This window comes from Chelmon rostratus, chromosome 14, assembly GCF_017976325.1.
Source record: "Chelmon rostratus isolate fCheRos1 chromosome 14, fCheRos1.pri, whole genome shotgun sequence".
NCBI lineage: Eukaryota > Metazoa > Chordata > Actinopteri > Chaetodontiformes > Chaetodontidae > Chelmon > Chelmon rostratus.
The window spans coordinates 13962202-13974090 of record NC_055671.1 but is presented as its reverse complement, the minus strand read 5'-3'; the positions used below and the strand labels follow the sequence as shown (position 1 = coordinate 13974090).

The following is an 11889-nucleotide window of genomic DNA, read 5'->3' as shown; positions in this document are numbered from 1 at the left end:
TTGTTTCAAAATCACAAAATTTGGACATGCATGGATTTCATGGGATAGGAAAGGCATCAAAACATGACATAGTCAATAAATTAGTGGAGTAAGCGATATTTGCCTCTAAGATATAGTGGAGTGGAAGTGCAGGGCTGCATAAAATGGAAATACTCAAGTTAAGCACCTACCTCAAGTACCTTGAATTTGTACTTCAGTGCAGTACTTTGCTACATTCTGCCACTGTATACAGCAACCATTAGCATGCATATTGCGTGTGCATGTGTGCTCCTGGCCTTCAGCCTGAAGGCTTGTTTGCTGAAACTGTCCTCCTTTATCCTGCCATACAAAGACATACAACATAAGTTTAAAGTAATATATTCTACTTCAGGGCCTGTGGGAAAAACAATATGATTCTTTGTGAAACAGAAGGCACAAGGAGGCTGGAGAAGAGAGGTGGTGAGAAGGTGCGCACAAAAAGTGAAAAGTGAAGACGAGGGGAAGTGAGAAAAATCATACAAGAGGAGATGACTGTCAAGAGAGCAATTGTGCAATGCTTAATGAGGAAACAAAGGTACCTGCATTAAACAAGGGACAGCGATAAGTGGGACAGATGGATGGCTTGTGAATATATAAACAGCCTCCGTCTGGAAGCCAGACTCCCTAAACTGCACGAACTCATTCTGAATTGCCCCTGAACTGCATGCACAATATGCCCACCAGTATTTATTACCATAGTGGCTCTTCTTCAGTATTTCACATTTACAAATCCAGAGTTATCTTATATATGTATATAAAAAAACACGCACACACACACACTCACACACAAACAAAAACAAAAGAAAACACACACAGTTGTTCAGGTGCTGCTGTGCTCTGTATGAACCCATGCATAAATGGCTCCATGTTATTCTGCTTCAGCGCCCTACTAGAAAGTCCCAAGTGCGCATGCGTGGCTAGAGCGCGCTGCCGCAGACAGGGGGCGTCAACATGGCGTTCTCTTCTCGACGACCGCACTGACTGCAACCTGCCAATGAGAGAGAGAGACACACGAAGAGAGACAGGGAGAGAGAGAGAGAGAGAAGCGTAGGCTACCATTCTGTCAGACCTCCATCCTTTATTGCCAGCCCTATGAAGCCCTACACATTTTCGGGAGGTTAGGGTGAATTCAGAGGATTTTTAAAACGCCGCTCTCCCTTGGTTTTCCTGTGCAGTGGATGGTTTTTGTGCGGCAGCAGACGCAGCTAGTAGAGCAGGTGTGAGAGACAGCGGCGACCGCTCCTCTCCTCCCTGTTTCCAAGGGGAAATGTCGAGCGAGAAGCCGGTTTCAGCACCACCGGGCTCTGCTTCTTCGCTCGCGGACACAGACCGAGACTCCCACCCGCCGCCGGGCTCCTCCGCGCAGCAGCCGCAGCAGCAGCAGCAGGTCGCCGCGGGCGCTGGCTCCGGCGCCACCGGGGAAAGGATGGTGTCTGCAGCCGGCTCTATGGTCCTCCCGGCCGGGGTGATCAACCCCGCTGTCCCGATCAGGAATATCCAGATGAAATTCGCAGTGCTGGTGGGCCTGATCCAGGTCGGGGAGGTTAGCAACAGGGACATCGTGGAGACGGTGCTGAACCTGGTGAGTGGAAGCAGGATCGAGCAGTGTTAGAAAACAGAAAGGCAGCCATAGAGCACAGCAGAATCACACAGACCTAACCCGCTATGTTTTATTTACGATGCTTCACTCCCATGGTTGTGTGGCTTTCAGGAGATGATGTCATTTGTTTGTTCGGAGGATGGATGTGGGCTTTTTCTTTTCTGCAGAGAAAAGGCAGCATTCACGAGGCGGTATGATGAGGAATAAATAAGCTGAAGCTGTATTATTGTAAAGCCGAGAGGAGCTGAATGAAGCATGTGACCCCACCAAGGCATGGAGGGTATAATCACCGGCCATTGTTGACTAAATGACCCGTTTGCGGCGCAACAAGGAAAACACATTTGCGGTCAAACTGTAGTGGATATTAGGTGAAAGTGTATGCAGGCTTTTGCTCCTGACCCCGATATGTGCCATGAAGTGATGCATAGGGCAGGTTGTAGATACCAAACGGCGGATGGTGTTGCGCACAACACCGAAGCCAAACGGTATTCATTCGCTTTCCTAAAGAGCGAAATCATGCAGCTTTGCACGTCTGTCGAGCACCGAAACAAAATCAATCCAACACGGACAAAGGCCGACTAGCATTATGCTATCCATCGACATATGTGTGTGCATGAGGATGCCTCAAAATTATGCATCGGCCTATTGTTGAAGGCAGGGCCCTGCATCCTGTGCGCAGAGGAGTGATGTATAGGTAGCTGTGAAGCGGGCAGTGCTATTGCTGGGCTTCAAACAGCGATTATTTTATTTATGGATCAGATATACGTTGCCACCCCCCCTCCCTCCTTTCATCTTTACCCCTACATCGGAGGTTGTGTCGGCGATGCTGGGCCTACCCCCCACACAGGATTTAATCCAGCTGGGGCTTTTGACATGACTGGTGTTTCCCGTTACGAAACAGATGAGCAAAATGTACAGCAGACGTGGGTCCGGAGGACTAATTCGTTAGGAGGACATAGGACGGTGTGTGTTGGATGCTGCCAGGCTGTTTTCCCTCCTCCATGCATCAGACGATAGCGTGTGCTGCATGATATTACATATCTGCCATCAAATACAAATCTGGGGGGAGGGATCTGGTCATTATTCATTTTCTTCTGAGGAATAAGCAGAATAATGTTGACATAAATTTAACCTGGTTTCAGTGCTGTGCTATCTGGAGGTTGACTATTCCAGGCTTTCATGTAGCCAGTGGCCTATTTACTCAGTGGATGCTTGGGGCAGGACAGCCTACAGCTGGGCTAAACCATTTTCCTCTCAGTTAGACTGGTAAGCGGTCCGGATTCAGGTCGCCTCTCATCTCCCAATCGATTATTGGTTCTACACGTAGCAGGGGGGCTTTGCCGGCTCACTCCGACCTTGTCTCCCTACCTGGCAGCACAGGCCGATAACCATCCATCCTGCTCCGCGGCCTCCTCCTTCACTCTGTAGGGGCTGAGGAGGGATGCTGCCTGCATAGACTGGCTTGGCAGGGCAACGCCATGCATTTAAAAGCAGGTGGAGAGGAGGAGGAGGAGGAGGAGGAGAGGGGGTTGAGGGAGGGTGGGGGAGGAGAAGAGAGAGAGTGGAGGAGGAGGATGAGGTGGTAGGATGCTGCAGTGGCTATGTGCTCAGAAATCACCAGCTGATGCAGCGCAAGAGGAAAGGACTCTGGATTGGTCCACATCAGATCAGTGAAAGCTCACCAGAGCATTCAACTGAAATGTACTCTGATTTACATAAATACCTGCGTTCAGGCCTCACTCTTTATTTGCGTATGTTGGTCTGATGCATTAACACACAAAGGCCTGACACCCTGACAAATTACAGCAGTATGCGTTAGCCATATAAAGCTTTACTTGCTAAATCCTGAATTGAACAATCAGTTCTGGTTGCGAGGCTGCCAATAGCTAAGCCTGTTAGGGAATTCTGTTGCCCAGCTCCTTAATTAAAAGAGTTGAGACAAAGAGGTGTGGAGGCAGGAACCTCAGTGGTCATGCTGCTAGTACAATGAGTCCACTGTGACCCAAAAGCTGATCCATTATTCCAGTCAATGTGGGAGACCACAGCAGCCACATTCTCAGTCCACCGTGGCCGTATTGATCAGATCCCACTGCGGCTTGGGTGAACAGATGGCTTGTCTGCTGGATCAGATATGCTCCCTGCTCTATATGGCGTGATGCTGGCCCTTTGGCGAGTGATGAACTGTAGTGTCTCTAGAAATAAAGGGAAGCAAAGGAGAGAGAGGACAATAAAAATCAACTTGGGCCGGAGTGCTGGCTGCACCGACGCTGATACAGTGACAAACAGCGGAGCAGAATCGGTTTATCAGCACTGCTGCCCGTGTAGCCAAGAATACATTGGGTTTCTTATTGTTTGTCACAATGCAATAATAGTGATTTTGAATAAAAGTGAACGTGCAGATACAGTACATGCAGTGCGCACTAACGTGTATGTGTGAGTGTGGGTTGCTGGCAGTGAGGTGCTCAGCGATTACCATCAACAAGGCATCACAGTTGTCAAGGCAACACTGCTCTTTGACTGCCTGCCTCCAGACGCTCGACCACCTGGTGTTGCTTTCCACTTCCGGACCTCTGTCACAGTCCTGTGCCACAGCATCTCTCTCTCTCTCTCTCTCTTTGTCTGTCTGCCTCTCTCTCTCTCTCTTCTTACCTTGCGAGGCAGCTTGATTCGCGCAATCACATGATGCAGGCTTCAAGTTGTGTGCTTGCTGCTGAACCGCAGTCGTTCCGAATGCTCTGTGTCCTGTGAGGAAGTACCGGCAGCTAGAGGCGGGTGTGGTTTAGATGTCCGACATCACAGCCGTTCGTAGTTAGCATAGATGCTGGTATAGCATCAGATGTATCAGAACTGGAGAGTGCTATCATTGCTTGCAGCTTATTTACAAGAGTAATTTTCTTAATGACAATATCCCCGAACTGGCTTCAGTAAGAGTTTCACTCTCCTGCTACGTCATGTGATTTGTTGATCTGATCGGCTGAAGATGTCCCATGATAGATGGTGATAGACAGATGGTTCATCCCATCACCTGCCAAGTATTTTTTGAAAGTGACCACTTCCCAGATGGTTTTGTGTGACAAACCATCTGCCACATCAGGTTATCTGTCTCGTATTATGTGCTAATATTTTTATTAGAACAGCAACAGCAAGCTAAACAGAATTAGAATTAGAATTGCTGAGAAAAGCGTACACTGGTATGGCTAAATGTTAGTGGGATCTGTAGCGAATAAGCCTGGTTTATGTACAGCTGGGTGACAAATAAAAGGAAAAAAACAATATCATGTGTCTTAGCGTTGGGCCGGCATGAGCCTCCAGACCAGCTGGATCTGTGCTGGAAGGGATGAAAGCAATTTTCCCAAAGATATTCTCTCATTTGGTGGTTTCATGATGGCGGTGGAACGCATGTCACTACAAAATCTACAGCAGGTGTTCAGCTGGGTTGAGATCTGGTGGCTGTGACGGCTGTAGCGTATGATTCATATCATTTTCATACTCATCAGACCATTCAGAGAGTCCACAGTGAAAGCTGCTTGTTGTGTTTCTCCTCTCACTCAGTTTTTATCCTTCTGTGCCGGCGACACTACCGGAGACTTCATGTTTGTTTGCTGTTGATCCGTTCGTCCGTTTGTCCCTCGGGAACGTGATATCCCAGGAACGTCTTGGAAACATTTCTTCAAATTTGGTGTGAAGATTTAGTTGGACTCAAGGATAAAATGATTAGAATTTGGTAGTCAAAGGTCAAAGGTCACTGTGACCTCACAATACATGTTTTGTGCCATAAATCAAGAATTCATATGCTAATTTTGACAGAATGTCACACAGATGTCTCACAGGATAATATGATGAAGTGATGACATCTTATATCCAAAAGGTCAAAGGTCACCTTCACTGTGACATCATAATGTTCTGCAAAAACCTCCTCTGGCCATTATCCAGCACCATCACTCAGGAACAGAAAGGGAGATTGTGACCATATTTCACATTTGGTCAGATACTGAATTGGTGACACTAATCTCGGGTGTCCACCTTGGAACTGTGCTGATTGCATTTCTTCTTTTGGTCAGTGAACGTACACACTAGCAGACATACAGCAGGGAGTCCACAACAAGCTCACTGGTTCTGCTGCTGTTGAGCTTCAGGTGATTGTCATAGCACCATGTGATGAATCTCTCAATCAGTCCTCTGTACTTTATTGCGACTTCCATTTCACCAAAAAAACCACTTACTAGAATACCTTTTATCAGATCCCTTCGGAGTCTTCACTACACACATTATATGAGTCCGGACAGACATGCATGCAAACTGCAACTGGTGGAGGCAAACAAAGGTGAGATGGTAATTTTAGATTGCTTCATGTCGAGCCTTGATGTAGGGGTTGTGAGATATGTCTAAGGGGTTTGTGTGTGGTCATAAGCCAAAAAGGTTGGGGACCTCTATTATTGATGACACTCGACAGGACGGATTCTTTTGGTGTGTTGATGGACCCATTTCCTTCTCGAGTCACCCCTTTAGAGGACATTGCTTTCTTTTCCGTCACTGTAACCTCCAATTTTTCTTTTTGATGGTCAGCCGCCTCCACCAGGCTGTGGTTGTTTGCTTTGACGCGTGGTGATTCTAGATATCAGAGGGAGCCAGGTGAGGAGGAATGTGTGTTGACAGAAGGGAGAGGGTTTGACATGTGATCTAGCTATACGAACTGTACCTTCATATTTATTCTTTATTTGAAATATTGAGAGGTATATTTCAAATACATCTGCAGGCGGTACTGTCAGTTTTGCCTGAGTACAGCAGCAGCTATGCTTATTTATAGACAGCTTTATTTGTAACGGGTTTTTTTTGGGATCAAAACAGCAAAGAAAAAGATCGGTGACACTCTTGCTCGCGCTCGGTCTCTGTGCCTTTTCTTTGCTTTTCATTCTCTCGCTCACCTTCCTCCTCGGTCGGCTGCAATATCTTCTGGCAGTGTCAATCCCCTCCTGAGCCCCTTTAGAGGTCCCACTGAGTCTCTGTTAGCAAACGTCTCATTATTCTTGTCCACACACTCCACAATCACCAAGGTCACCTGATAGCGAGTCCGGAGCCAGCAGAGTCAGAGTCAGCACAACACGAGTCCGGCACACACACACAAACACACACAAAAAATCCCCCCAAAAATGCACACGCGCTCACTCAGATGGTCATATGTTGACATTCAGCCACAAATTCAGGCACGCAGTTGCACACTGGTTTGCACAGAGGCAACCCATCGTTTCTCTTTTCTGAAGGATAAACAACCAAACGAAAAAAGTGAAGGGAATAAGTGAAGTAAAAATGAAGACAGCATTGGAAAAGAGAGCTTTCTCTGTTTTGTCATGTGTTTACACTGCTTGACCCTCTGTCCGGAGTGCAGTGACATCTTTGTGCTGATGTATACTGCACAAGTTTCTGAAGGAATAGGTCACCCGGTTTCGAAACACATTATGTGACATGCTATTTTTCCCTGAGGGGGTTTGAGATGGTGGCACAAAAATTCGGTTTAATTGAACTGTTTTCCAAGTGTGCCCTGTGGCTGCACACTCAGGGCAGAGGCTAACTGTTTCCCTGCAGCACTGTGCTCTGCGTGCACGGCCAAGCGTGGGAATAACAATGCGTCATCGTGTGCTCGCACGGCCACGTGGATGAATCTCATAACAAAAAATCTCTCGCCGGTGAGTGTAGAAAACGATCTTTGATGGATTTAGGAATAAATACAGCAGACGCTAGTAGTTTTATAACATTGTCTTTAGGTGTTCCAGTTATGAGTCAGTTTCTGTACTGTAGTGCACAATTAATGGTCCTATATACAGCATCACTATGTTGTGGCAGTGGCTATGTGTTATTGCCATCAACTAATGAGGCCACGGGTCAGGATGACAGGCTCTATGTCACACAAGCTCTGCCATCAGTGTTTCTTAAACTAGCACCACTTCTCCGATAACGGCCATAACGTAAAGAGGATGTTGCACGGTCTATTCTGTGCTTGCTTCGCTTTCCATCCTGCAGGGGCTGTCTTCCTGGTTTTCTGTCCAGACAGTGTTTGATTTTCCGTAGAGTGAGTCAACTGAATTCACGTGAAATCTGATTCAGGAGTTGACTGTGCACTGTGTAGTGTAGAGGCCGGTCGAGGCTGCCAATGAGCTCAGCAGTGGTGTCATTTGTACTATACTGTGTATATTGTGTCCATACTACTATTATAGTGATATTTTATGTTCAAATGGTATATGTACCTGCTTTTTACTGTGTGCACAATGATAGCCTAATAGCAGTTCTTGTGTAACCTCCATTCAGTTGGAAAAGCAACAAATAAAACAGCCTAAACAAAGTCAGAAAAAATATGTAATTAAGGTGCAGTTATTTTCATTTTTGATTTATCTGCCAACTATTGTTTCAATAATCATTTAGTTCATAAAAAGCAGAAATTGTACAAATACCCATCACAATTTCCTCAAGTCTAATGCAACATCTTCAGACATCTTGTTTTGTCAAACCAACATGCTGAAACCCAAATAATTTCAGTTTACTGTCATCTTAGAGAAATAATAGCAGCAAATATCTGAGCAGCAGCATCTGAGCAGCTGAAACTGGAAATTTTTGGCATTTCCGCATGAAAAATGGCTGAAACAATCAAAAAATAGTTGCCGATTATGTTTGTCGCCTAATCGTTTCAACCCTAAATCACTAATTAGTTGTATTTTACCTGAATTCTGAATTCATTTCTGTAGCAGAACTGCTGCTGTATCCTGTCTTCGTGAAGGGGAGGGAACATTGGCCTCAGGCTAATGCTGCAGCAAAGAGAAGAAGAGCGTCTGGTGAAATCCCTGAAATTTCCACACAAAAATGACTCAGAAGGAGGATGCACATTTTGTCTTCACCAAGCGTTTTGCCGTCCTCTGCGAGATGATGTTGGGGGGTACGCTTCCAAAAAATCAGAACAAGTAGAATTATCTAGTCTCAAAGAAGCCACAGTCATCTTAAAAGAAGTGCAGCCAAACTGAAAACAAGCACATTTGTCTGGAAACTCTGACTTTGACGAAGTAGTTTTATACTTCAAACAGCCTTATAAATCTGGAAATTCTAGTTTCAAGCATTATGATACTCAAAACCAGTAATATAATCTGTTATCTTCTTAAGATAATTAAGTATAAAAATGCTTGAAACAAGTGAAGTGGTCTAACATGCAAACTGCCTGGTTAACAGTCAGAAGAATATAAAACAAGCCTATGTCGCCTTGATTGAAGGTATTTTCAGCTTACTCAGATTTTGCTGTCTGCAGTGTAGTTTTGGAAAAGATGAGCTGCTGTAATACTGCAGAGAAGCCTGGTCAGTTTGTGCCTCTGGGCTACAGCCAGTGAGCAACATTAGCTAACGGTGACAACAAGGAACCAAAAAAAACAAGTCGAAATGTTTTCAGATTGGCTGACCTGCCATTTTAACTGCATGAACACACTCTACGCCTGTTCTCCCCCGTCTCTCTCTCTCTCACACACACACACACAGTATATGCACACATGCATACGTGCTGTCGAAGAGGTGGGGGACGGAGGGTGTGGCTTCCACTGCAAGGTCATGAATGACTTTGCGATCTATCACGCAGCTGGGCTGTCTTGACCCCTGTGTGAGCCGGAGAGAGACAGAGATCATGAGAGAGAGAGAGAGAGGTGGAGGAGATTAAACATGGAGGATGCTCAGATTTACTGGAGCAGTAGTGACACAGGGAGAAAGATGAGGAGGAGGATTCAGGAAGTTTCAGAGGAGAAAATTGAAAAGTGTGATTGTCCTTCAGGTGCTCTTTTCTTCTTGGGTGTAACGTAGGTCCAGCTGTACGGCGTTCTGCGGGGGTCTGATGAGTTCCGGCCCCCCTGTGGAGCCTCATCACGCTGTGTGTGTATCACCGCTCTCCCCTCCTCTCTGCACCTGGAGTCAGAGGAGTGAAACGCAGTCGGGGTGCCACGGACCTCAGTACGCGGGAGAGCCTGCACACTCCTTGTATAAAGCACAGAGCTTGTTAGAGACACCTCGACATTTGAGAGTTTTAATTGGCCATTTTTCATCATCGGTCACTTGTCACATCGTGGGATTAGCCTCCACTGGCTTGTTAGCGTGGTTAGCGTTCCTCTGTGAAAGCGAGGCACGCTGGACAAACAGAAACCATTTCCACAAATATCTGGGCAAAGAAAAATAACCCATTGAAAATCTAAATCTTAAGTTGCCGCTTAAACGGTGAACCGTCGCTCCCAAATCCGCTTTACTAGAAAGCATCTCCATAATGATCTGCTTCGGAGCCAAATGAATCTTTTCACGGTACAATGCTGATTCCTCCTGCTTTCATTATGGTTTCTTACATATAATTATAACGCGGCTTGTGTTTAATTCTTACCGGTCTGCTGTGTGTGTGTGTGGAAGTGTTAGGAGTTAAGCATCCAGGCTAAACCGTTCACCTCCTTGTGTCTTCGAGTGCCTCAATTCTGCTCCACTTCTCTAAATTCCTCCTCATCCCTCCTTGGCTGCTATTTCCAGATGCCGGGATTTTGCAGAGGATAAACCATGTCAGATTTTGGGTGAGGGCACCTTTTGGGAATGGGGAGAACATGGAAAAAAAAAAACGTCCCTTCCTTGCTTAACGACACCTTTTGTTACTTCTCTGTCGCCTCCTCTATCTCTCCATTCTTTATCTGCTCTAAGCACATCCATCTCACTAACCCTCGGGTGTAATCTTGCCCCTCGCTCCCCTGACTCCCTGGTTGGGTGAAGCGGCTGGTGGATGAATGTGGATGATCCCTATTGTGAGGAGGTAATGGAGCTGTCTGCGGCGCCATTCCTCTCTGGTTCCTTTTCCCTCCTCGCTGTCTCTTTCCACTCATCTTTGCCACTCTCCGAGCTAAGAAAGGCCAGAGGGAGAGTATTTGGTGCTCGACATATCTCAGCCACCTCTTCTTACCTACTGCAGCTATACTTTTTTCTGAAGTGGACATGCAGAGTTGGAGAGGGTGGAGGGAGATGGCAGAAGGAACTCTTTGAGGAAAGGAGAAGCTGTGTGGAGGGAACGGAGATGAGGAGGGATTATTAAATATTTTACTAACTGATTTATTTATTTATTCTTTCTTATTTGCCATTTCTGAGGAAAGCGACAGAAATGAATCAAAGAACTGAGTAATACAGTAGCAGCAGTGATTTTTCTGACGCACTAATGGAAGAATATAATGAATATAATGGATTGTATTTTCATATTTATTGTTAGGTCTTCTCTAATTGTGCTGTAGCAATTCAGTTTGCATTGACGCAGAAATCATCACCAGACCTGACAAATCTATTATGAATACATTGCAGCGATCTGCTGCATGGTATTATGAATTAAACATGAATTTCACATGCAAAGCGTGTGCTTATTGACAACTCCTGAACTATAAATGTAATCACTGCTAAACTGAACACTCACACCCCTGCTCGCTATATTGGGCTTTTATTTTCAATGACAGGGATATCATTATCAGTCTGAATTATTTTAATTAAACTTGTAATACTTAAACTTATTGCATTAGGTTTTATCAATTTGCGCTAAAAAATACCTTCATGTTTTGCAAGTTTCAACTGATCCAGCCTTCTGCAAGGTGACACAGTTATGCCCCTTTTGTGATGAGGACTGATCAGAAGATACTTCCGCTAATAGAAAGTGAAGAAACACACAGGGTTCAAAGAGTTTTCAATCATGCTGCAGATGAATCAGCAATCCTGTCATAAAAGAAATATATATAAATGATGAAACAGGACATTTCACCTGCAAGTCATTTTCACCTGGACCTTTTTAATATTAATGTTTTTTGTCCCAGTTCTCCCGGGCTTATATATCCAAAATGAATTAGGATACATTCCTAGATTGTTCTTTGAAACACAAACCTTAAAGTATTGAGCCCTATTAGTTATTCACCCAAGAAAATGTAGAAAGAAATAAAAGGGAAATGTGGCTAGAGGCCAAAGTAATTGCTTTTTCCTGAATACTCAGTACTCGTCTATCATGCTATTTAATGATATAAAACAAAAACTAACCAGCTTCTGTTTGCATTTTTGAAAGTGTAACCAGCTGGTCTGAGTTATTTTTACTCAATAAATAACTAAAACTATAAATGTCATCAAAGTGTTCTGTGATTAATTTACTGTTATTTTGCCTGTTGTAATAAATTAGGAATTCTAGTACTAATATTCGTATAAAAGCTACAGGAAGCTTGATGTGAATGCTTCTGGTTTTCTTCCTCTATGCT

The 11889-nt window shown here is 45.0% G+C and overlaps 1 protein-coding gene across 2 annotated transcripts in view; it reads left to right on the top strand.

The window, feature by feature from the left end:
- Positions 1–1285: 1285 nt before the first annotated feature.
- Positions 1286–11889, top strand: part of nbeaa (neurobeachin a) — a 92563-nt gene continuing 81959 nt past the window's right edge. For both annotated transcript variants that reach the window (XM_041951652.1, XM_041951653.1), the window contains exon 1: positions 1286–1600. In XM_041951652.1, coding sequence (XP_041807586.1) covers positions 1286–1600 — 315 coding nt within the window. The remainder of the gene's footprint in view (positions 1601–11889) is intronic.